Genomic DNA, 25253 nt, shown 5'->3' on the forward strand with positions numbered 1-25253 from the left:
TCTTTTTCCAATATGGTTTGTAGGGAACCAAAAGTGGTTCTTCTACATGCTTAAAAATGTTTTTTCAAGGATTCTTTAGTAAAAAAGAAAAAAAAAAGATTCAGTATAGAGCCATGAACACTCAAAGAACCCTGTGCATGATCAAATGGTTCTTCAGATTGATGGAGTACATGTTGTCTACATTTATGCAAAAGGTTCCTATATGGAACCAAAAAAGTGTTCTTCTATTGCTACAAACTGACATCATAATAATAGAAGAGCCCCTTTTGGTGCTATATAGAACACTTTTTAAAAAAGGTTCTATATAGAATCATCTACAACACATTCTCCACCAAGCTGAAGAACCAATACAGAAAACCCATTGCAACCATTTGAGTGCTCAATGTTCTAAAGATGACCATTTTCTTTACTGAAGAACCCTTGAAGAACCATCACCAGACTGCATGGTATCTCTCAAAGAACCATGTTTGCCCCTCATTCCGCTCCTTTTCAGGAGAACACTTTAGGAACCATTTTAAGGGGCTACATTCTTAACAATGAAGGTTTCTAGATGGTACTTGGTTTATACACATAGTCCTAAAAACGAACTTGCATATGTAGAGAATGCTAACATTGTTTGGAGGATCATTAAACATTATGAAAGGTTCTTCATGCTCCTACATCTCATTTATGAAGGTTTCTTATAGAACCATTGGCCAAAAGTTGTTCTTCTGTGGCATCAACCTTTAGTTGGCACCTTTATTTTTAAGAACGCAGCTAAAAAACATTGTTTTTTTGTTTTATTTTCTTCGTATTTCTGTCCATGTTTGCGGATAACAGTGTTTCATAACGTCAGAAACTGCATCAGCAAGTCCATTAGAGATAATGAACATCTCCTCAGGCAAGCGGGGTGAGTGTGGGATGATATAGACGCGCAGTTTGCATGAAAATCGTATAAGTCATTTTTATTAATTATTTATTTATTACGCTGTAAGGTTCATAACAAGCGTCGAGTTATGCATCTGCTCATTTATTTCATGCTGGCCTACATGCACATAACGATACAAAGAAGGTGGGAATAATGTAGGTTTCCAAACTTCCTGCATCTCTCTGATCTCGGTGGGTCGTCCTGCCTAATGGCGAACGCGTGACGTTCCCCCCCTGTGCGCCGTTTCTCTCCGGCTCTCATTACGTTCCATTTAAACAGCAGTATGTGTTGTTAACGAGCCCAATTTTGTTCTAGGACTCTTCCAAATCAACAGTGGTCACAGCAAATGGGCTTGATCCAAGTCTCCACGGTTTTCCTTTTCCAGCATCCCTTCCGTCTGGAGCTAAATTGATAAGCGCTACTTCAAAACCGTTTTGTCTAGAGACGATTTTGGCACGAGTGTTCCCGAACGCAAACCAAAGAGGATGCGTCGCCCTGTGGCTTTCAGACTCAAACAGCGATTAAGAAGATGATAAACGAGCTGCCCACCTTGTACAAAGCCTCAAAGCCTTTTTGGAGAACTGGATTCAAAGAAATTACAAGTAGACAGCGCTAGAGTAATTTGCTAAATGACAGCAGTCATTAACCAAACATTTATCAAATCGTGCTCATGTGGTGGACTTATTTTCTTCAAATCAACCCAACAATAGATGCTGCAAGGCAGGAACAGTGTGGCTCTTTAAACAAAGGTTCTGCAGAGCGTCGATGTTTGACAGATCTTTTGAGGCTTAGAGGAAAAGACCTGAGCTTTAAGATCTCCAGGAAGGGAAGATTCATTGAAACGACACTCCAGTTTCTCTGTGGGAACTTAAAAAAATAACGAGGGCTTTTTTGTTGGGGTTTTTTTTTTTTTTGGCCGTGGGCAAAAACCCACCGCAGTGGCAAGTTGTCTTGGATTTGATTAACGCAACAATGCTGCAGAGACTCTCAGGCAGCGTTAGCATTAGTGCTGGGAGAGCAGTGGATGGCAGAGAAAATACAGCCGGATGGACGAGGGGATGCTCCGAAGCCATTTCTCGCTATTGTCTCTTCCACATGCCTCAGCGCAGGCTAAAGCGCTTGGTCACATCCCAAAACGGAAAAGCGAGAGGATTCTCGGAGAGCAGAGACTCCACTGCCCTGTAAAGCAAGGCATGAGCTGATGGTGCTCAATTAGGGCAGCGGCCAAGACCACCTTAGTTGAGTCTAAACCAATTCCACACATAAGCAAGTCTATTAGAGATAGAACAGCTGTTAAGGCAACTGGGGTGAGCAAAACTTGAGTAAGTTATTTTTTATTAATTATTCATTCACTTTGCTGTGAGGTTCATAACGAGCATCGAGTTATTTATTTACTCATTTGTTCCAATATAGTTTATCAGCCAAAAGATGTTTGACATCTCAAAGCTTCAAGGCTTATGTAGCTACCAAGTGATGGAAGTTAATACCCAGTGAATAAGCATTACGCTAATTGACATCACAGCCCAGAAAAAGAGGCACACCTACTCCAGGTAAGGGGGGAAGGACTTGCCCTAGGTGGAGGACCTTAAGTATTTTGGGGTCGGCAGACCGGGGCAGCAGTAATGCGACCACTGTGCTGGACTGTAGTGGTAAAGAGGGAGCTGAGCCATAAGGCAAAGTGTTTACCGGTCAGTCTACGTCCCGACCATCACGATTGCAAGCAGTGTACATGAGGTGGTGGTGGGCTGCACTCTACTTGACTGGGCGAGGAGCTCAGTCATCTGGGAGCCGTTACTTCCTCTGCCTTGAGAGGAGCCTCCTGGGCGGGGGATGTACCAGGCATGGCCTACTGGGCTGAGACCCTGGGGTCGTCCTAGGACCCTCTGGAGGGACTATGTCTCCAACTTCACTACTTTCATTTATTTGAGTAAACTGAATTTATTTGAATGCTTTCGGGTTTGAAATAATGCAGCACGATGCTGTGGCAAAATATTGATATAAACATAGAACCAATCAGCTAACAGCTGTTACACCATCCCACTGAATAGTTCTGTGGACCCAAGTACGGTTAGCTAACCATGCCAAAAAAAAACAGGCCGCGCCCAGTTCTTAAGTGTTCCGTGTTGAACCGTGTCCATGTGGAAAGATCACTGGAACAGTTACCCTCCATGCTCAGAGCCATTCGGGCCTGCAGTAGGAAATAGGCCTATGTTTCCAGACAGTTTCAACAACATTTTTACTCTATGGACTTAAATTGTCCAACTCTGTACATGAATTGGAGAAATGAAGCTCCTTTAAATGTCTGTTGGAGGATTGAAACCCTACCAAGAGCCCCTGGGATGAGACGGACACCGTTGGCAGCGTAGAAGTTCTATAAAAATCCTTTGAATGGCGTTTGAACTAAGTGTTCAACGTCCTATCAGCATCCTTGATTTCAACAGAAACCAATGGTTTTCAATTCATTCTAGTCATTTTTGTGTAAAACGATGCAGGGCTGTCTTCATAGGCATCAGTGAAGGTGTGGCCAGCTTCAGCTCTCCAGTACTACAGGCACTGACAATAACCCAAATTAAAATGACAAATGAAATGAAGCGATTTCATTGGCTGGTGTGACGGTAGAAGTGAGCAATATTACACATTTAGGGGTTGAATTTATTTGCACGTTCCTTTTGTGTTGCCAATTAACAAAATCTTGTCCAGGTTTGGCAGAAAGGCTCCGAAATAAGTTCATTAATGAAAACAATCAACACATGCTTATCTTTCTTTATCACAAATTAACTTAATGTTTTGTTTATTATTATATAGCTAGAATATTAGTAAATCATTTTCAGGTCAGCACAACTGTATTATTCTCAGTCCAACATAACCACTACAGTGAATAACGTAGCATTGAATAACAACTTCAGAAATAGTGCCTGTTTATTCTGTTAGTACAACTTGTTAATGTCATATTACCTGACATCTAATGAGACAGAGACCTACTGCGCTGACAGCTGTCTACAGATAAATTGGGAACATTGGGGGAAAAAAACAGGCAAATAAATGGAAAAAGCTTAATAAGAAAAAAAACATGCTTCCTTTCTGTGACTGTTATGTTCCAGAGTGAGAGCCCTGTCTGTCTGTCTGCCTGTCTCTCAAGTGTTGTGTGTGTGTGTGTGTGTGTGTGTGAGAGAGAGACAGAGACAGAGAGAGAGAGAGAGAGAGAGAGAGGGAGAGAGAGGGGTTGGACTGCTGAGTATATTAAATCAATATTGGCAGTGCAGGCGAGTGTTTCTGTGTGTGGATCTGCCCAGAACATCAGACTTTCACTCTCTTCCTGCATGCAAAGATCCTCCACTGTCTGCTGTGTGACTCTCTCCCTCTCCCTCTCTCCCGCTTTCTCTTTCACACCTCTCTCTTACTCCATCTCTCTCTGTCTTTCTCACTTTATCTCTACATTATTCATGATCCCTATGTATCTATCTATCTATCTATCTATCTATCTATCTATCTATCTATCTATCTATCTATCTATCTATCTATCTATCTATCTATCTATCTATCTATCTATCTATCTATCCACCTCTTTATCTGTGGCTACTCTGATGAAAGACATATTTACATAAACTTCACAAAAGTTCATTATTGCAGTTGAAACAATGGGAGGCACTTTGCACACTGATAATAAGTGCGTAATTATATGTTAATATGACATTAACAAGTAAAAAAGCCAGGCACTATTTCTGAAGTTGTTATTCAATGGTAAGTTATTCACCGTAGTGGCTTTGGTGGACTGAGAATAATATAATAAAACAAAATGACATTTTGCTGACCTGTAAATGATTTGCTAATATTCTAGCTATATAATAATAAACAAAACATTAAGATACGTTCCGATAAAGAAAGATAAGCAAGTGTTGATTTTTTTTTTCTTATTTCGTGGCCTTTCTGCCAAACCTGGGTTTTATAGCAGAGTAACAAGATTTTGTTAATAGGCAACACAAAAGGAACGTGCATATAAATTCAACCCCTAAATGTGTAACACTGCTCACTTCTACCGTCACACCAGCCAATGAAATCGCTTTATCTTAGTATTACTTACTTATTTTGGATTGACCAATTAAATTTCAATATATTGCCATGCATATTGCAGTTACAGAACATGGCAACATAATCATAATGCTAGTAATTCTGGAGCCTTAGTGACCAGCCTTGTGAGTATTGAGCAATGTTGGATAAGAGTAGTTATTTTTATCATCAGTCCACATGTAAATAACATCATACCAACACTGTATTGTTTGTTGTTGACAGGTGATGAAAAATTTGCATGTTGCTTCCATATGGCCAAAATTTTATCACTATTACTGTACTGTGCTGTGCGTCTGCTACTGGCTGCTAAATTTCCTTCGGGATCAATAGAGTTTCCATCTATGTATTGGACTGAAATGTACAAGTTCTTACTGTTGTTTTGGGAAACTGTTATGAAGTATGTGGCATGACATTGAGAGTGGCAGCCCATTTGCATGTTGTTGCCATAAAGCAAAAAAAAAAAAATGCAAAGAACTCCCTCCATCGTTTCTCTTTATTTATTTATTTATTTATTTTGAAATATCTATTAATTATGCCGTTTTCAGTAAGAAGAAAAAGAACAATCTCCTCTCCTGACAGTCGTAAGCTTTGTTAAAGCTGAGCGTCTTTATGTTAGCGTTTCTTAAGTATTTCCAAAGCCTTTGTTTTTATCAGAGGAAATCTCTATTCTTTGTTCTGCTCCTTAGAATGTAAACATGTTTCCACTGTTTCACTTGAGAACCCAAAGTACTTTTCTGATTTTTTTTTTTTTCCACTTTCAATGCTAAAAACATTTGAAGCACTACAGAGAGATGAGCCAATAAGATATGCAAAACGTATCACTCGCCACGTAAAACAATGCGCAACTTTAAGTGGGCATTATCTTTGAAGTCTGATGCCTAAGGACACACACACACACACACACACATGCATACTCTATCAATACACTCTCCTCAGTGCAGGTCCTGTCCTCCTGATGTTCCTGTACTTAACCCTTTCATTTCCTGAACTTCAGACCCCTTATTCAGTGACTGCTGTCCTCAGGCAAAACGAACAGCATGTAAACACATGATTCCACAACATCGTCCACCCAACAGCAGTGTGGTTGGCAAATACACGTGTCCGTGCAGCACCAATCACATTTACATCACCTACACACTAAGTATCAACTCAAATGTCATGACTTAACCACAGTGGAGATCTTTTTGCTGCTGTACAGAACCATTTTAAAAGGCTTTAAGCACTTTATAGGCAGCAGATTTATCACCATAAAGATTAGATAAAAGCATCATTTTAATTTAGGTCCAATGAGATTACAGTATAATTACAGTATATACATTATTAATATAATATAGGATAAAACATTGTATTACCATTTTCATTGTGACTGTTAGAAAGGCTGTGTACATTTTTAGATGTAAATGCTCCCTATATATACATATCATTGCTGTTGGAGGAAAACCTTGTATCTCCATTTTTGGCTTTTTTCAGTTTTTGACAAAATTCGAAAGTATCTGTTACTCTTTACATTGTTTGTAAATTTTATGATGACTGGCCTAAAAGAAATTACCCAAAGTGACGTGGGAAAAATTCTGGTTCCATTGACTTACATTGAAAGTGAAGTAGGTTTTTTCCTTCTCCTGTAAAGTTACGATTTTGGAGATACAAGGTTTTCTTCTGACCGTTATATGTATATATATATATATATATATATATATATATATATATATGACTCACCCATCCATATCATTGAATTCAGGTGTTCTAATCACTTCCATGGCCACAGGTGTATAAAGCCGAGCCCCTAGGCCTGCAGACTGCTTCTACAGACATTAGTGAAAGAATGGGTCGCTCTCAGGAGCTCAGAGAATTCCAGCGTGGTACCGTGATCGGATGCCACCTGGGCAACAAGTCCAGTCGTGAAATTTCCTCACTACTAAATATTCCAGTCAACTGTCAGTGGGATTATAACAAAGTGGAAGCGATTGGGAACGACAGCAACTCAACCACAAAGTGGTTGGCCATGTAAAATGACAGAGCGGGGTCAGCAGACTGCAACTTTCTGCAGAGTCAATCACTACAGACCTTCAGATCACACTTCTCCATCTGGCAATCCCATGGACGAGTCTGGATTTGGAGGTTGCCAGGAGAACAGTACTTGTCTGACTGCACTGTGCCGAGTGTAAAGTTTGGTGGAGGGGGGATTATGGTGTGGTGTTGTTTTTCAGGAGTTGGGCTCGGCCCCTTAGTTCCAGTGAAAGGAACTTTTAATACTTCAGCATCAAGAATTTTGGATGCTCTCATTTCATGCTCTCAACTTTGTGTTAACAGTTAGTGGATGGCCCCTTGAATTGGCCTGCACAGAGTCCTGACCTCAACCCAATAGAACACCTTTGGGATGAATTAGAGCGGAGACTGTGAGCCAGGCCTTCTCGTCCAACATCAGTGTCTGACCTCACAAATGTACTTCTGGAAGAACAGTCAGAAATTCCCATAAACACACTAACCCTTGTGGAAAGCCTTCCCAGAAGAGTTGAAGCTGTTATAGCTGCAAAAGGTGGGCCGACATTATATTAAACCCTATAGATTAAGAATGGGAATCACTCAGTTTCATATGCACTTGAAGCCAGACGAGCGAATACTTTTGGTAATTATAGTGTATGTGTGTGTGTGAGTGTGTGTGTGTGAGTGTGTGTGTGTGTGTGTGTGTGTGTGTGTGTGTGTGTTTATATATATATATATATATATATATATATATATATATATATATATATATATATATATATATATATAAGAATTTTTATAGCACTTTTTTTCATCTATTTAATTTCTATGTAATTGTATTTTTACACCCCTAATAAGCTCTATTTGTCTCATAGTACTTACTGAACATTAATAACTGTATAATAAGCCTGCTGTTTAAAGAATTAAGCTGAGCCTGGTTTGCTGCGTATGCTGCTTCTCCTTCCTGCTGCTCCTGAGTCAGCAGCCATTGTCAATTCCACTTGGTTTCGTCATGCTTGACTTCGTGCTGCCGCCAGCGCTGTCTGCCAGAGGCCCTTCAGCAGCCTGTCACTCCCAACTACTAAAAGCTGCACGGACAGACGGCTAGTGGGACCGCAGGGAGCCGGGCTGCTGTTATTTATTTATTTATTTATTTATTTATCTTATCTACACTGCCTGTCAAAGGTTCATGGACACTCAGGTTTGCAAAAGGTTTTTAAGAAAGGGGCATGTTTTCTTTGTCAGTGCACAAAAAAAAACAACAGTAAAAGTAATTTAATAACTTATTCCACAAGAGGCTGTTTAGAAAGTGTTCTGGTTTTCTTTCCCAAAGCAGGAAAACAAAACTGACACTAAAGGACACACGTTTTACTTCTTAATTGTAATAAAAAGCACGCAAAGTTTTAGCCGTTTAAAAACAGCTTTGGCCCAAAAGATTTTCAGTATGTGATTTTAACAATAGCTTGGAAAAGAAAACTGTCAACTCATCAATTCAGCAAAATCGGCATTTCATAGCATCGAAGGCACTGTGATAAACATGAATGTAAACATACACAGAGATGCTTTGTGAAATAAATCATTGCTCTTTTTTATTTTCATGCGCAGTAATTATATTTCTTTTTTTAATTGCAAAGTAAAAGTGAACGGAACCAGAGTTCCGGAACCAGTTCCAAGTAATTTTGGGTCGTTTCATTTGGCCCATTCATCATGAAATGTACGCACAGTGCAAAGGACAACATGGATTCTCATATTCGGTCAAAAACTGGAAAATAAAAAAAACGATGTTCATGTGAAATACTCTTGGCTAAGTGCTATCATACCACTAGAATCCCATAGGGGAGCTAGTAGAAAGTAGAAGTATTGTATAGGTGTTTTTTCCCTTGTTTTAGAATGATTTTTTACATCTGTGGCCTGAACTGAAGGTGTAGTGGTTGCAATTTGCCAAAGTATTTCACAAAACTGTATTTTGTATTACTAAAATATTAAAGCAGCTTCCTAATGACTATATTTATAAGCGGTTTGGGAGTCAACACGTTTTCTGTTCTTTTCTAAGTTCAGGGAAGGAAGCCAACAGATTATTATCCATGTAAAAACGACTGATACAATACTTATGCAGCACTTTGAGTTAGGCTGAGAGAAAACCGATGTTACTAAATCACGGCGAAGACAAACATATTTGTTAGTTTATCTAAATTATGCTAAGCAAGGGCTTCAAATTAGCATCAGCAAGAAACTCTGCATACATTCCAACTTAAAATATGAAATCGATTATAACTTTTGCACAGGCAATTTTATTTATTTATTTATTTTGCAAAACTGAGGCACCCAAACTTTTGCACATCTGTCAGTAATGATGCTCATCTCTACCTGTGAACTTAAATAATTAATGTATGACTTCATTAATAATTGTGTACCCTTTACTGACCTTTACTGACCTTTACTGTGATGAGTACCAAGAGCATTTGCTCTCTTATGGGTCAAATGTAAAAATTGTGATTGTTTATATTACAATAACTTATTTAATCATTTTACCTTGATGGCGTTGGTGGAGATCTGGATCTCGTGGAGTTTGCGCATGGTGCCGTCCCGGTCGATGAAGTATGAAGAGGCCAGCTGGTGCAGGGCCTCCACTCCCTGCGTGGCGTTCACCATCTTCCGGTCCAGCTTGTTCTTGGCCATGTACATGGTCAGCGCCTCCTCGCCTGTAGGACAGAAGAACAGCACAGTCGCTGAAAAGCTCAGTCAGCAGACACAGGAGATCTACTCCAACATCGGGGGGTCATTTATTGAGGCAGTAAATCATTTATATATACATATTATTTAATGACAATACTAATGAAACAAGAAGACGGCAGAAATATTTAGCTTGACATAAAATGGCAAATCTTAACATCTTGTCAACTGAAAGCATCTTAAATATGGCCAATATGTCTAATATTATGCAGTTGTATGCGGTTTAAATCAAATTCCATGTTGTGGTGAAAATTAGCACATCCTCTACAGAGAACAGTGTACCGCATGTATTAATATGCAATTATGGCTTAATTGCTGCATTTAACATATTTGAGAAAAATAAATAAATAAATAAATAAAATGCGACATGTGGTCTGTGGATATGTCACATTTATTTATTTATTTGTTTATTTATTTAATATGTTCAACTTACATAAGTAAATCATTTGTTTTCAACATTTTGGTACGACTGTAAGATTATTCCAAAATCCTGAAATGAGTTTCGTTGCTGAGCAGCTGCACATAAGCTTAAGACCAAGAAGCGCAATGCTAAGCATTGGCTGGAGTGGTGTAAAGCATGCCACCACTGGAATCTTGAGCAGCGGAAACGTGTTCGCTGGAGTGATGAATCACTATTTACTATCTGGCAGTCTGACGGATGAGTCCGGTTTGGTGACCGCCAGAAGAACATTACCTACCAGAAAGCAAAGAGCCTACAGTAAAGTTTGGTGGAGGAGGAATAATGAGCTGGGGCTGTTTTTCAGGGTTTTAGCCCTTTAGTTCCAGTGCAGGATGATGTTAATGCTACAGCACACAAAGACATGTTAGACAATGATATGCTTCCAACTTTGTGTCAGCAGTTTGGGGAGGATCCTTTCCTGTTCTAGCATAACTGAGCCCCGGCGCCCAAAGCGAGGTTCATAAAGACATGGTTTGATGAGTCTGGTGAGGAGGAGCTCCAGTGGTCTGACCTCAACCCGACTAAACACCTTTGGGATGAACTGGAATGTCGACTGTGAGTCAAGCTTTCTTGTCCAACATCAGTGCCTGACATGACAAATGGTCTAATTCCCATAGACACCCACCATGGTTTTGGAATGGGATGTCCAACAAGCTCACATGTGATGATCAAGTGTCCACAAACCTTTGGCCACATCATGTACCTTCTGTTTGCCATTTTTCCTGGCGCTTCATCACTCTCTGTGGCTCTCGGATGCCCTGTTCATGTTGTAACTCAGTGGCGTGCCAGTAGAAAGTGGCATAGCGGTGTATGTGGAGGGATCCAGCACTAAAAAGTGGATCAGTATAAACACTGCAGGCTACAGCCACTCACAAAATGTCGTGACATATTGCAGGTCAAAAGCGTTTTTTTCCTGCCTGCCACTCTCGGTGACATTTTTCCGGTGAGTGTGTATGGAAACTTTGTTTTTGTGAGGCCTCTGCTCTCAGCATTTCATTTCTGGCAGTGTGCACAGACTGCTGTGCATGTCTCTGTTTGTGTGCTAGTGCCTGACAAGCACTGTGTCAAGCACTGTCACTGACCTGTTATAGAACATACACAGGCCTGGAACACGGAGGCTGGTGTCAAGACATATAATGACCAGGTCGGGTCTTCTATGTGACAGTAAAGGATGAGGCTGCACTGCAAGGAATGATTTTCACAGCACTGCTGACCTTTGGTTAAAAAACTGAACATTTACAGGAGATTTGTTTTAACAAGGCCTGTAGATCAATCAACAAATTTAAAGGGCCTATACTCTGCATTTTGGCGTTTATTTTATTTTTTTTGGCCACTTGCATGTGTTTATGTATTACGCAATTTAACAATAGGCTTTTTCTTTTTTTTTTTTTTTTTTTTTTTTTTTTTTTAACAATAGGCTTTTTCAAATTACACTATATTGTTATATATATAAAAAAAGCCTATTGCTCTTTACAATGTATGTAAATTTAAAAAGAAACCGTCTGAAATGAACTTGGAAAAATGACTTACATGAAGAGTAAACTAGGTTTTACCTTCTCCTGTAAATTTAACATTTTGGAGATACATGGTTTTCGTCCGACAACAGCAATATAAACATAGAAAAATGTCACCCTGGATCAAATGAGTTTTGATTTTGATTTTGTCAATTTTGGAACTGAAAATAAGTTAATTGTGGAAATTCCACTTATTTGCTGAATGTCAAGCTTTGGGTTCACCACCCATGTTTAAAAGTCTTATAGAGAATGAAAGATGGGGCATCTCACACTATATGACTGCAGATTGTTTGGGTGACTGAAATATTGGGGATCACCCAGTAAACGATTAGGGATCACACAGTACTCCACTTTTCAGCTGCTGCTGAACGGAATAAAAAAATCCATGAACTTGTGCAAACTTTCATGTTCTCCTGTTACTAGGAGACACAAGTAAATAAACGTGGAGCTGCTGCCGCTGCTGTTTTCTCTGCCGTTTGCACTGACGCAGTAAAGAAGCAGCAGGTAAACATGTTTATGTGAGGATCATGGATTTAAAATATGATCAGTTTGGTATTTTTAGAGTTTGAAATATACATAAACCCAACTGGGCTCATGTCTTAAACTCAGCTCATTAAAAAGCTTCTGTCAGCATCCCTCACACACGACTCGACTCTCTCTCCAGCTGTGAACTCTGACTGACCCAAAAATCTGCAGACTAGAGCCGACCAGCACAGACTCGGCCAGATTGAGAATCAAGGCTAAATCAGTTTAACTGTTTTAAGTGTTTATGTATTACATTAAACTCTATTATTTCCAACAAGTGAATGAAATTTAGTTTTCCATCATATGAGCCTTCAATATTTAATGTGAGAGGCATTAAATTAAACATATTCAGAGTCATATTTAAAGTGAAATGACACTCTGAGTGTGACATTTATACTATTTATAATTATAGATGTTTCTCTCTCTCTCTCTCTCTCTCTCTCCTCCCCATCTCTTTCTCTTTCTGTCTCTCCTCCCTATCTCTCTCTCTCTCGCTCTCTCCTCCCCATCTCTCTCTCTGTTTCTCTCTCTCTCTCTTTCTCTATCTCTATCTGTATCTCTATCTCTCACTCTCTCCTGTCAATCTCTCTCTATGTCTTCCTCTCTATCTCTCGCTCTCCTCCCCATCTCTCTCTCTGTCTTTCTCTCTCTCCTTCCTATCTCTCTGTCTCTGTCTCTCTCTCCCTCTCTGTCTCTCTCTCTCTCTCTCTCCTCCCTAACTCTATCTCTATCTCTATTTCTCACTCTCTCCTGCCAATCTCTATCTCTTTCTCTTTCTTTCACTTTTATGACTCTATCATTCTCTTTCCTTTTCTTTTATTCTTTTATTAGTCCCTCATTCTCCTTTTCTTGTATCTCTCTCTCTTTCTCTCTCTCTCCTCCCCATCTCTTTCTCTTTCTGTCTGTCCTCCCTATCTCTAGCTCAATCTTTCATTCTCTCTCTCTTTCTCTCTCTCTCTCTCTCTCTCTCTCTCTCTCTCTTTCTCTCTCTCTCTCTCTCTCTCTCTCTCAGCTCACCATGTTTAAAGGCCACGGCACAATGTCTGGAAATCACTCAGAAATGTGTCACACGCACTCAGCACCCCCGCGCTTTGATTGGCCGATTAGCCGGAGGCGCTTTGTGGTGATTGGTCACTTGACTCGGACTCCTGGTGTCTGGAGGCAGCGGATGCTTCATGCCTGACTGATTCTGCTTAGCGGGAAAAGAGCAGCGCCTTTCTCCTCTGCGTGGGCAGAGGTTACACACACGGTCTCCGGACCCCCATATGGAGTAGGCAGAGATAATGACCATCTATTAACCTGCAGTGATCATCCAGCCTGCTCATTTCTCTCCACTGCCTCCAAACCACTTTCATATGCACGTTAGGGTCAAACACGATGCCCTTTGTAATAAGACAAACCCTAGAATCATGGTTAGAGTGACAGCCAAGTTACACCAAGAGATTTCATGTGTTCCCGTGTCAAGTCACAGCACGTTTGTACCAATTTGCAATTAGTTTGATGCAATTTTCACATATATAGTCAATTAATTTTGGCATATTTGATCTCTGGAGCATTGGTTCTGGAGATACAAGGCTAATATAGCTATAAAGCAATGGCAGCATATACCCCATCAATTAGTACATCACTCTACCTTTATTCCCGCTTCCACTCTTTTCAGGAGACTCACTTTCAGTTTCTCAGTGAATCTGCAGACATGCAAGTTCAGTCTTAGAAGCTGGTTGATCATTTTCTGCAGTAATCTAACGCATTCAGTGATGTTGAGGTCTGGACTCTGAGGTGCTCAGTCCATTGTTCAGCTTCTTTGTTTGATGTGTCCGTCTCCTTTTCTCAGTGAGGTTCTTCTTGATTAGCTACACATCCTTTCAGACCCACAGCGCTGAGTCGTCTTCTCACAATGGAAGGATGGACAGAAACACCTGTGGATGTTTTCACATCTGAAGCAGCTTGACTTTCTTGTCTCTCTCAAAGATAAAAGCTTTAAGTGCTGTTTATCTGATGTGGACAGTGTTGGTGTCTACCAGGTGTTCCAGGTGGTTGTTAGGAGTGCCGTCTCTGACTATGCTAAATGTTGTATCGCTAAAAATAGCAACATAGGCAATTGTGATTCCTAATTTTTTTGTCTGTACTCTCAGATAAGCACATAAGCCACACCTAATGGCTACTCAGCTCTTTAGTAATAGCCCAAATAGTTTGTTTGCAGATCAAAGAATTTGGCCATTTGCTGAAAAACTGCTTCCTGAATTTCTGCATTGATTTATTGAGATCCCCGGAAAATGTCACATAGCATTTCTATGGGTTTAGCTGTATTGTATTAGGTATATATTCACTGTTAAACTAAGCCTAGTACCACAAGTAACTCTACCTTAGACACAAACATCTGTAAAAGGCATTTAAGTAACTTATCCTTTACTTTTTATGTTGCCATTTCACAATAACCCAGTATATTCTTTATCCTGTTCTTGAGTGACTTCATGCCAGTTTCCTCTCTTTCAATGATGCACACAAAAACTACCTAAGCTAATAGCGCCCCCTTGTGTAAAAAGGTTGACTTTGTTGGTTGTGACCGAGAGAGCTGGTAAATTTAAGCCAGGCCCATGAGCTGCTTTGAACGCAAAAAGAGTAATTCAAATGATTTCATTTGTTTGGAATAATCTATTACGACCACCAGGATTGATTCAGCGTAACGAAGAATTCATGATTTTTCTTTTTATCTTGCAAAGACATAATTTATTAGGAAAGTATATCTCCAAACTATTTTTTCTCTTCAAGAACGTGACCCCACGTCAAATCAAATTGATGACCCCAGCTACACTGATCAAGCATAACATTGTGTCCCCCTCCTTGTTTCCACTGAAGATCAGAGTAAAATGGGGCTAACAAAATATCAGAGAAACAGATGGACTACAGTCTGTAACTGTAGAACTACAGAGTGCAGCTATACAGTAAGTGGAGCTGATAAAATGGACAGTGAGTGTAGAAACGAGGAGGTGGTCATGTTATGCCTGATTGGTGTGTATGACAATGTTTTTTTTATATATATATATATATAAATGGCATGGCTATGAAGACTAGCAGTGGCCTTGAAGCCTGAATTTTGTCCATAATTTTGTCAAATCCAAACTCTTCCTTTAAACCTCACCTTAAGGTGATGGAGCAGTGGGGGATATTCATTATATTACTGTCTCATATATTTGTTGGGATGGTTTTTATCCAGGAGAATTCATTCTTCTAGTGGTAATTTTAACCAAAGTGGAGCTGCGGTGAGACTCTGATTGAACGCGACCCCATGACTCATTTTAGATTCCCCATTACCGGCCACAGTCCGATATTACACTTTGGTCCAATTCGTTTCTCAGCATTACACCTGTTTGTGATTTATCAGGGTCCCGCGGGCTGGAACAGGCATATTGGCTCTATTGATTTTCTGTTCGGTTTTATGGTCATATCATGTAGGTGGTGGTGAGTGGGTGGGGTTAGCAGGGGGCTTTTTAAAGCTCCTGAAACTCCATGATGGCGGATTATAGATGGCGTCTCTTTAATACCACTGTCTCAGTGGCCAGCAGTTTGCTTCTTTTTAAACTGGAGGCAGGTACAGCGGCCAGAGGAACAACGTCCACAATTACAGCTCATTAAAAACACATTACCTGGTCATTAAAGGTCAGTGTAGAGGATTAGCATGAAATGTGATCTACCTGTGCGTGGCTTACCCCGTGGGGTCATCACTCTTAGCCTGTTTGACATGCATCATAATATACACCACAGAAGCAAACTTATGTAGGAGACGAGCATCTCATCAGATACCAAGAGTACTCATATCAGGAACAATGAGACTGCAAAAAAAAAAAAAACGTATTTTACACACATAGTTCTCTGAAAGATGTGTGAAAAATGCAGATTCTGAACTTTCAATCATCTCCTTTTTTTTTGCAGGTAGAAGACCTTCATGAAAATGTACTGTGGAAGTTCACAGAAACCATGGAGAGCTACATAGATAAAAATATACAATAATGATTCTATCCAGTACTTCTATTCTTGGTAAGTGGTTGGTTAGTGTAGTGGGTAACACCTCTGCCTTCTATGCTGTAGACTGGGGTTCAATCCCCCACCTGCGTAAACACCCTACACTATACCAATAAGAGTCCTTGGGCAAGACTCCTAACACCACCTTTGCCTACCTGTGTAAAACAATCAAATTGTAAATTGCTCTGGATAAGAGCGTCAGCCAAATGCCATAAATGTAAATATCTATTAAATGCAGCTGAATTAACCCTGACCTCAAGGCAAAACCTGACTGCCCACCATAATGTTGTTGATAATCAACTGAACATCGCCAGAAGGTTTGTTAACGATTTACATATCTTAGAGCATCTATAATGGACCATCCACATAAAGTGTGATCCTATTGCTCCTATGTTTCTACTGTGATGCTGATATGGTTTTACTGTTTATAGTTCATCACATTTATGTTTTATTTTTGAGTAGTGGACCATGATTCTACCATAATAACTAATAACTCATATTGTCTCTGATAAGAATAAACAAGATTCATGGTAACTGTGGCACATATTGGTAAATGAATTTACTACCATACTTATAGTATGGTACTGCCATAGTTATAGTATGGATATTATGGTTATTGTATAGTTAACTATGGTGACTCTATTTGACTAGTATGGTACCATTTGGTAACTACGTTCATAATCATTTTAACTGTGACAGTGCCATGATATGACTATGCAATCTTATGGTATCTATGGTTGTTACACTATCAACAAAGACACTATCATGATTACTGTAGTCCTGTGGTAACAATAATTAATACACTGACTATATTTTATGGGATACAAAACAAGAATTCCGACCAGAATCTGTCAGTAAAGAATGGATATAGAAAATGTTTTTGTTATATAAGCAAACAGCCCATTGCTTAGATAGTTACATAAATAATTATGTAATGTACAGCTAGGTTTAAAGTAAACCTGGAATATTAAATTCTAGGAAAGAAATGACAAATAGCCACAGTAAAATCCCCTCAGAGCAGATTCAGAGGGGCTGTAATGGCCCACTCCCTCAATAACAGTGCGTGTGTGCACTAAAGCCTACTGAGCAGCAACACACAAACTGGAGCAGAGATCAGACCTTTCTGAATACGACTCATCTCACAGCGTCTCTCAGGAGAATAGACTGGCAAAGAGAGCATCTCTCTCCCTCTCTCCCTCTCTCCCTCTCTTTCTCTCTTTATTACAGTAAGTATAATGGCTGCAGGCCGCCGGTCTGTGTGCATCTCACCACTCCAGCTTTATCGGCTGACGTTACTGCACACGCTCTAATGTGCAGCGCAAGATTGAAACAGGCGACTTCTAGACCACAATTCCATCTCAGCACGGCCCCAAGGTGAAAACACAGCCAGTCACACACACAGAGAGAGAGAGAGAGAGAGAGAGAGAGAGACCTTAGACAAGTAATAAAATAAAAATAAAAAGTAAAAAAATAAAAATAAGTATAATAAAAAGTAAAAAACTATATTTTATGAAATATAGTTTAACCTTAAAATCTTAGTGCTGTCAGAACATAACCTCATATGTGCGAAAGTTTACATTGTTTTCATGTAATTAAGTGGAACCACAATTATTTCTAAGTCATTTGGATCCATTTCTTTCGGTCTGGTCATCATTAAAGTTAGGTATGTTCAAATCATGACAGAAACTGAAAAATGATAGAAATGGAGATATAAGGTTATGTACATTGTTCTGAGAACACCAGAAGCTGCTGGACTGACCACCCCATTATATATATATATATCCATCCACCCATCCATTTTCTAAGCCGCTTCTCCGTCAGGGTCGCGGGGGGGTGCTGGAGCCTATACATACATATATATATATAGAGCTCATAGCATTTACTGTATACATCTTGTACACAACAAGTCTGCAGACACATCTCCAAAGTTCTGTCTTAGGAGCTGGTTTAGAATTTTCTGTTTCTCACCATCCAAATAATCCAAATAATGTATACATAAACACACACACACACACACACACACACACACACTCACACACACACACACACACACACACACACATATATATATATATATATATATATATCGTTTATATATGCTGACTGAACAAAACCTTGTATCTCCATTTTTTGTTGTTGAAATGTTTGACATAATCTGAACATGCCTGTGGCCCATTACATTGTGTGTCTATTTCATGATGAATGGACCAAAATACATTTCCCAAAATGACTTGGAAAAACATCTGGTTCCACTAACTTCCATTAAAAGTAAAGCAGGTTTTTTCCCTTCACCTGTAAAGTTACCGTTTTGGAGATGCGAGGTTTTGTTCTGACAACAGCGAAATACATATGTCACCTTCAGGTTGACACACTTTGAAATCTCTGGTACTAACACAGTATGAAAATAAGAGACATGGGGAGAGAGTGTTGTGGTTATGAGTGCATGTAGACAGGATATGCGAGTGCGTGAGTGAGACAGAGATGACCTAGATACCATCAACCCTCACGAATCAACACACAGCCATATTTTCCATCTCTTGTCCACGACTGAACCGAAGCCATTCTTGGAGTCTGATTTCTACCGTGTGTTTAAACCTATGCATCAAATTTCACGTCTTCATTATATTTCTCAGAGCCATAATTAGCGTATCAGGTTTAACCGCTTAGCCAGTAAGTATATAATATTGCAACTGGAGACATTTCTCCTGAGTTACTCCCTCTGTATGAAAAACCAAAATGCTAACGTTTCACAGCTTTGGCAGCTCTAAATCTATATGAAACCATATCCTGCACCACTGATGAGGAGCTATACCATTACTTCAATGATAAATATTGCACACATGCACAATCTCATCTCACAGGCAATATCAAAAGCACAGTTTATAATAATTGTCCCTCACTTGTAGCTTTATGAACGTCAGTGAAATAGACAGAGTCTACATTTTTGATCCATTCCATTAATGATCATAACATTTGAACTAAAGTTAAAAAGGTGGACCCAAACCTATCAAAGTCAAATCAAATCAAACCAAATGAAACATGGAGTTGCCCAGAGACGGGGTAAACATCAGAGGCCACCTATCATTTCTTTAGTTTTCATTCAAAAATGGCATTTATGTGTCTGTAAATAAAAACAGAAAACTGATATTTTAACCAATATTACACAGAAACCTATCATATCAAATATCAACATTTCCATAATTAGTTTATCCACTCCTCGGCTTTATTAGATGGATGGTCATTCATTTATGGTCATTTCTTCTGCCTTTTTTAAGGCATGCTATACTTTACATTATATATAATGTAATTCCAGACAGATATCAATGGCATATCTTAATATATATATATATACTTTTAATGTAAGTCAATGAATAACATGCTTTTTGGTACAGAAAAATGACAGAAATGTAAATAAAAGATTATGTATATTGTTCCGAGAACACCAGAAGCTGCTGGACTGACCACCTCAGCGTCAAGATCTTAGCATCACTGAGTGTTTTTGGGATTATTTGGATTATATATATATATATATATATATATATATATATATATATATATATATATATATATTTCTAAATATTTTTTTTTTACTTTTAATGTAAGTTAATGAATAATTCCGGGTCCATTCTTTTTCGCTATGGCAAAATTTGAATATATATATATATATATATATATATATATATATATATGTATATATATATAAAATCCAAATAATCCCAAAAACACTCAGTGATGCTGAGATCTTATATATATATATATATATATATATATACTAATTTTAATGTATTGCAGGATGATCATAACTTTAGATGTCTCAAAGTGCTTTATCTACAAATTAATGCACCAATAAATATATAAACAAACAACAAACTTACCACCCAGTGTGGCTGAGATGAGGATGTGGGTGCCATATTTTTTGATGATGGTGTCGATGAACTGCTGGGTGGAGGGCCGTCGTCCCAGCAGCCGCATGCTCCTCTGGAACTCGGGCATGAGTGGGACGGGGTTACGGATCAGGTCCCGCCTCTCGATGGCTGTGTTCCTCACCTTCCAACGTGCAAACTCCCTGCAGAGCAAAGGCTACTGTGAGAACTCATAGGGGAAGATATGATGATGTGTTGTCGTTTTCGTGATAAATCACATGACAATGTGCATTCCTGAGTGTGATGGATGCAGTCAGTGCGTCGAGAGCCCAGAAAAACTGCATGCATCATAAAAAAATGCTCTAGATGAGGCTTCCAAGTGATGTAGCCTTCAAATACATAACATAACATAACATAACATCACACGTTCAGTTGCCCTCATGTGGAAGTCTGTGAGAGCGTAGCTGGCTGTGCTTAATGGCAGACAGTGCTGCCCTGTGTGCAGGACATAGGTTTAAGCAATTCATGTCCAACAACTACAGTGTTCTGATAAAGAAAAATACCACAGAACTGGTTCTGATTGGACTAACTAGATGAAATTACATGTAGTTGTATCTCAGATACAGAGTCTACTAGTTGGACGTTAATAATTAGATGTTAAGCAATCTTAGAACATTTGGGCCAAAGGAAAGGTAAGTTGACAGATATTAATTGCTGATAAAAAATAATTACTGTCACAATTTCAATCATTATTTATGGTAGCATTTAATTTATTCTGGGAAAAAATATATAATGTGTAGCATGTATCATGAAAATCTTTTTTATTATTATTATTATTATTAATTGCCATTATGTCCACCTCTAAGAGCTTAGCCAGCAATGTTAAAGAGTCAAAGAGGCACAATGAGCAGAACAAAAAACTTACTCTTTGCTACATCTGTTGTAATCATGCCTACTCATCTCCTACAGTTGTGCCACTGTAGTTTCTAGAGTGTCATTTCTTGGTTTAAAGACTAAAATGATGGTCAACTGCTAGCTGGCTGATGAAGAAGGAAGGCTAAACAGCCGGAGGCTAGGGAGCCGAAAAATCAAATTTCTCAGGATTTCTTATCACCACAGGGTGATTTTGCATAATGAATGCTCGGTATTGTAGTTTAATAGAAGAAAGCACAAAAAATTATAATAATCTTGAATTATGTCAATCCAACGTTGAAGAATGCAATACTGATAAATTCTACATAACATGACACACAAGTCATTGAATGCAAGTTTGAGGCCAGCATAAGAGCCAACATGGCTGGAAATGGATGCTGTTGTTGCTGCACAACGTATGGAAAATGCAGAACTTCCACCACTGAAGGTCCATGCTACTTCTTTGCACTCTAGAAGCTGAGAAAAATCAGTTTAATTAGCATCACCTTTAGTGCTGTCTGATGTCATTTCTTTTTTCAAGTTTTTCAGGAACTTTAGAAGATAAAATCCAGATGTATGTGTATTAGTAATCAAGCAAGAGCTGACAGAGTTAAAAGATCATTGGAAGGAATCAAGCGTGAAATGAGGTAAGACAAAAAAACAGACTACAGTCAAAATAGAAGCATCCACCACACCATCTCATCCAAACAATTACCAGTTTCTGGCTATTTCTGCCAAAGGCTGCTAATTCATGTCTAACTCGTGCCTAATTTTATAAAAAAAAGACGTAGTAATGATACCAAAACGAGTTCTTTGGACTGTTACTGTGGAAGAGCTTTCAGTGAAAACGACACAGAAGATGTCAGTGGATGGTTCTTTTCGGAAGATTTTTGAGTGTGATGTACCTTTTAAGGTGTAACAAGCCTCCACACAAGGTAAAGGTTCTACGCCAATTAAAGATTTTTCCTAGAACTGCACATCCAGGCCAAAAAACATTTGTTTTTTCAAGAGTGTAAACGAGCAACATTATCAATGGCTCTGAGAAAGTGTAAGAGGCTTGAAGTGGTTCATTAAGCTTTGAATCAGCAGCAGTGAGTCATCGCCATGGAGATACCAGCATCAGCACCGGCCGCCCCTTGAGTTTTCTTTCGCCCTCAGGAGATCTGTTAATCATTAGGATGGTGGAAAGGAGGTAACAGGGGACGTAGGTGATGGCCCTCAAGGGTGTGTAATTTATCTGAGCTTTGCCACAAAGGATGTAGCGTAATGATTAAGAGTCACTTTTTCTACCATTTTTGCAACGTCTACTATAAATGTGCTCTATATACAGCCAGCTCTCCATCGTGCCTGGGATTTGTATAGCTCATGGTATGTCGTGCACCTCGCATGCAGCTCTTTTGCTGCCCTGTTGTGGCTCCGCAATCAAAATAGATGTGTAGGTAAAAATGAAATAATCCTCCTTTGATTAAAACGAAGCTCTGCTGATTTTTCTAAAACAGTTTTAACAATAAATGGTCTTAAACACCGGAGTCAGTGTATAACTGCTAATTCACCCTGTAAGCCTGAAGGCTGGTGTGCAGATTGCTGGTCATCATAGCAACACAAACAACAGCCTCGCCTAGCTAGTAGCTAACGAAAAGGCAAAGAGAGAGATTTAAGATGAATATCGATAGCTAGGTGACAAAGGGGCTCTTTTGAATTCATAATCACTCCAGTTGGTTTCTTGATTTGTTTAATCTGCAACAAGAAACACTAAAACGCCATGAGGCTGAAATCAACTTCTCAACCTTCAGCTTCTCATTCAAATTTTCCTATTCCATTTTAAGTGGTGCAGCAGTTGCACTCTGGCATCTCAGGGACCATTTAAGGTGGACCAGGAAAATATGATTAAGAAGCTGGTGAGTGATAATTTTATTTCAGCGTCATAAAACGAGAGATGTTTGGAGATGTTTTAGAAGAAACTGTTCTACTTTGTTCTACTTCCTGCCAGAGTTGCGAGAAAAGCAGCTATAGCTGAGCTAAAGCTTAAAGCTAATATTTTTTAGTCTATACTAAGACATTAGCTCACACTTCTTGAGACATATTTTCAGTCGAGAAGGCAAAACATTACTTCAATAGAATGTGGTGTGGCTCCCAAAGTGGTTTGATTTTTGTTAAAAGGATAAAATGGCTCTTTTTTACATTTGGGCTGTCGACCCCTGGATGACTGAAAATGGATAAAACTCATACAGCACTTAGTTTAAAAAAAAACATATTAAAGGAGAAAGTGGGACTCCATGCATTTGTGCAAGACCTGAAAGATCACCAAAACTGTTCCCCATCAGATAAACAGCACTTAAAGCTTTCATCTTTGAGAGAGAGGAGAGAATCAAGCTGCTTCAGATCTGAAAAACATCCACAGGTGTTTCTGTCCATCCGTCCACTGTGAGAAGACGAATCAGCGCTGTGGGTCTGAAAGGATGTGTAGCTGTTCAAGAAGAACCTCACTGAGAAAAGGAGACGGACACTCCAAACAAAGAAGCTGAACAATGGCCTTACCACCCCAGAGTCCAGACCTCAGCTCCGCTGAATGTGTTTGAAAAGGATCAACTTCCTTCTAAGACTGAACTTTGGAAAAGTATTATCAAGCAAGCTTTCTGGAAAGTGTTCAGGCTTTCGTGTAATGGTGTGTTAAATCTACATTTTCTGTCTTTGATCTTTCTCTGATTTTGCATAGCACTGTATAAAATGCTGAAAGGCAGCTCTGTTGGTCAGCGATGTATAAAATCTGGTGTTATTAATTGTTCACTGGAAACTGCTTATTTGTGCATTCAGTCTGGCTGACTGAGTCAATCACAGCTGAACGATTCCCGACAGTCAAATTAATTACAAACGTTATTTTATTTATTTATTTTTTTTAACTTTTCTCAGCCATTGCACTGTGTGCTTCACTGTGGCATGGAACCAAACATGAAGCACGAATGCTTTACAATCCAGAGTGTGATCAGAAAGCAAGCACTGCATGTTTAGGAGCCTTTAGCAGTGTTTATCCGTTCCCCATGTGCTTCAGCTTTTTCTGAAAATGTGCTATTAGCCATGATTAGTTTTCAGTTTCATCCAGTAATGAAGCTTGGTTTTTGTACTGATTCCATCTATTGTCCGGCACAGCAGGAGGACGAGACTGGTCAGGGTCAGCTCGTTCCAAACACCCCCTTTAGATATACTTTGCCTTTGCTACATGAGTTAATCCCTTTAGCAAAAGCACTCATCCTTTCTTATTTACGTCCGCCAAGACCAACTCAGGGATTTCACAGGGCGACTGGAGAAGCATTTAGCGTTATGGAGGTGTAGAACAAACAGCGGAAATGTTGGAGGGCTTTTGAGGTTGGCGTCATAATGAAAATATCACCGGGCAGCTGGGAGTGCCAGGCTTCCACATACAATTAAGTCTACCTGCATGAGGTCGGCCCTTGCTGTGCCGTGGGTGCCAGAACAATTTCCAACCCCGACACTTCCTTACTCAGACATCTAGGCGAGTCATGATCAACAGGCTTTTGTCTCCAGGCGGTATAGGGTTACCTGTAGCCAAAAAACGCTGGGAAAATACTGGGCCACGCTAATTCAATTGTGCAGCTGAGGGGTGTTTTATCATGGCCCTCGCGACAGGTGAGGCTCGCAGCCTTTGCGCCTTTTGAAATGGATCTAAGCGCTTTCTAATTACTGCTCTTCAAGGGAGTGGGAGCAAATATATGCAAATTGCATTGTGTCTGCCTTGGCATCAACAAATCTCAAGGTAAAGTAGGGCAGATAATGAGACGTATTAAGCCTCCACATAAAAAATGTACTGGAGAAAAAGACTGGGAAAAAGATCTGGGTACGTGCATAAGGCATATCTGAAAATGGAACCTTCTAAAGCAGGGGTGTCAAAATGATCTACTAATAGGGTCGTTTAAAAAAAAATGTCAACAAATTTGTGGGCTTGTTTCACTTTACTTAACACGTTGCTATGACCTGAACTGACCATTGTTTATTAAGAATATGCAAAAACTACAACAACAAAACAGGCCCTGAATACTTGAACTATTCTAAGATCATTTTAAAACAAAAACAAATTGTGGTAACACTATAAGGCATTATAAACATGGCTATAAATATTTATAAAAATGAGTAACACTTTATAGCCATGTTTACTATACATTATGAATTGTTCACATAATGCATTCTAAGTAATGTTAATAACATGCTATATTGTCAGTCCCAACTTGGAGAGTGTAAAATAAAGACAA

At 39.3% G+C, this 25253-nt stretch overlaps 1 protein-coding gene across 3 annotated transcripts in view; it reads right to left on the bottom strand.

Annotated features, from left to right (window-relative positions):
- brinp1 (bone morphogenetic protein/retinoic acid inducible neural-specific 1) overlaps positions 1-25253 on the bottom strand; it is a 231220-nt gene that overhangs the window by 82737 nt on the left and 123230 nt on the right. For all 3 annotated transcript variants that reach the window (XM_017702889.2, XM_017702890.2, XM_017702891.2), the window contains exons 3-4: positions 20089-20279; positions 9491-9660 (exon numbers count right to left, since the gene is read on the bottom strand). In XM_017702889.2, coding sequence (XP_017558378.1) covers positions 9491-9660; positions 20089-20279 — 361 coding nt within the window. The remainder of the gene's footprint in view (positions 1-9490; positions 9661-20088; positions 20280-25253) is intronic.

The sequence above is a fragment of the Pygocentrus nattereri genome, chromosome 23 (genome assembly GCF_015220715.1).
Source record: "Pygocentrus nattereri isolate fPygNat1 chromosome 23, fPygNat1.pri, whole genome shotgun sequence".
In the NCBI taxonomy this organism is placed as follows: Eukaryota; Metazoa; Chordata; class Actinopteri; order Characiformes; family Serrasalmidae; genus Pygocentrus; species Pygocentrus nattereri.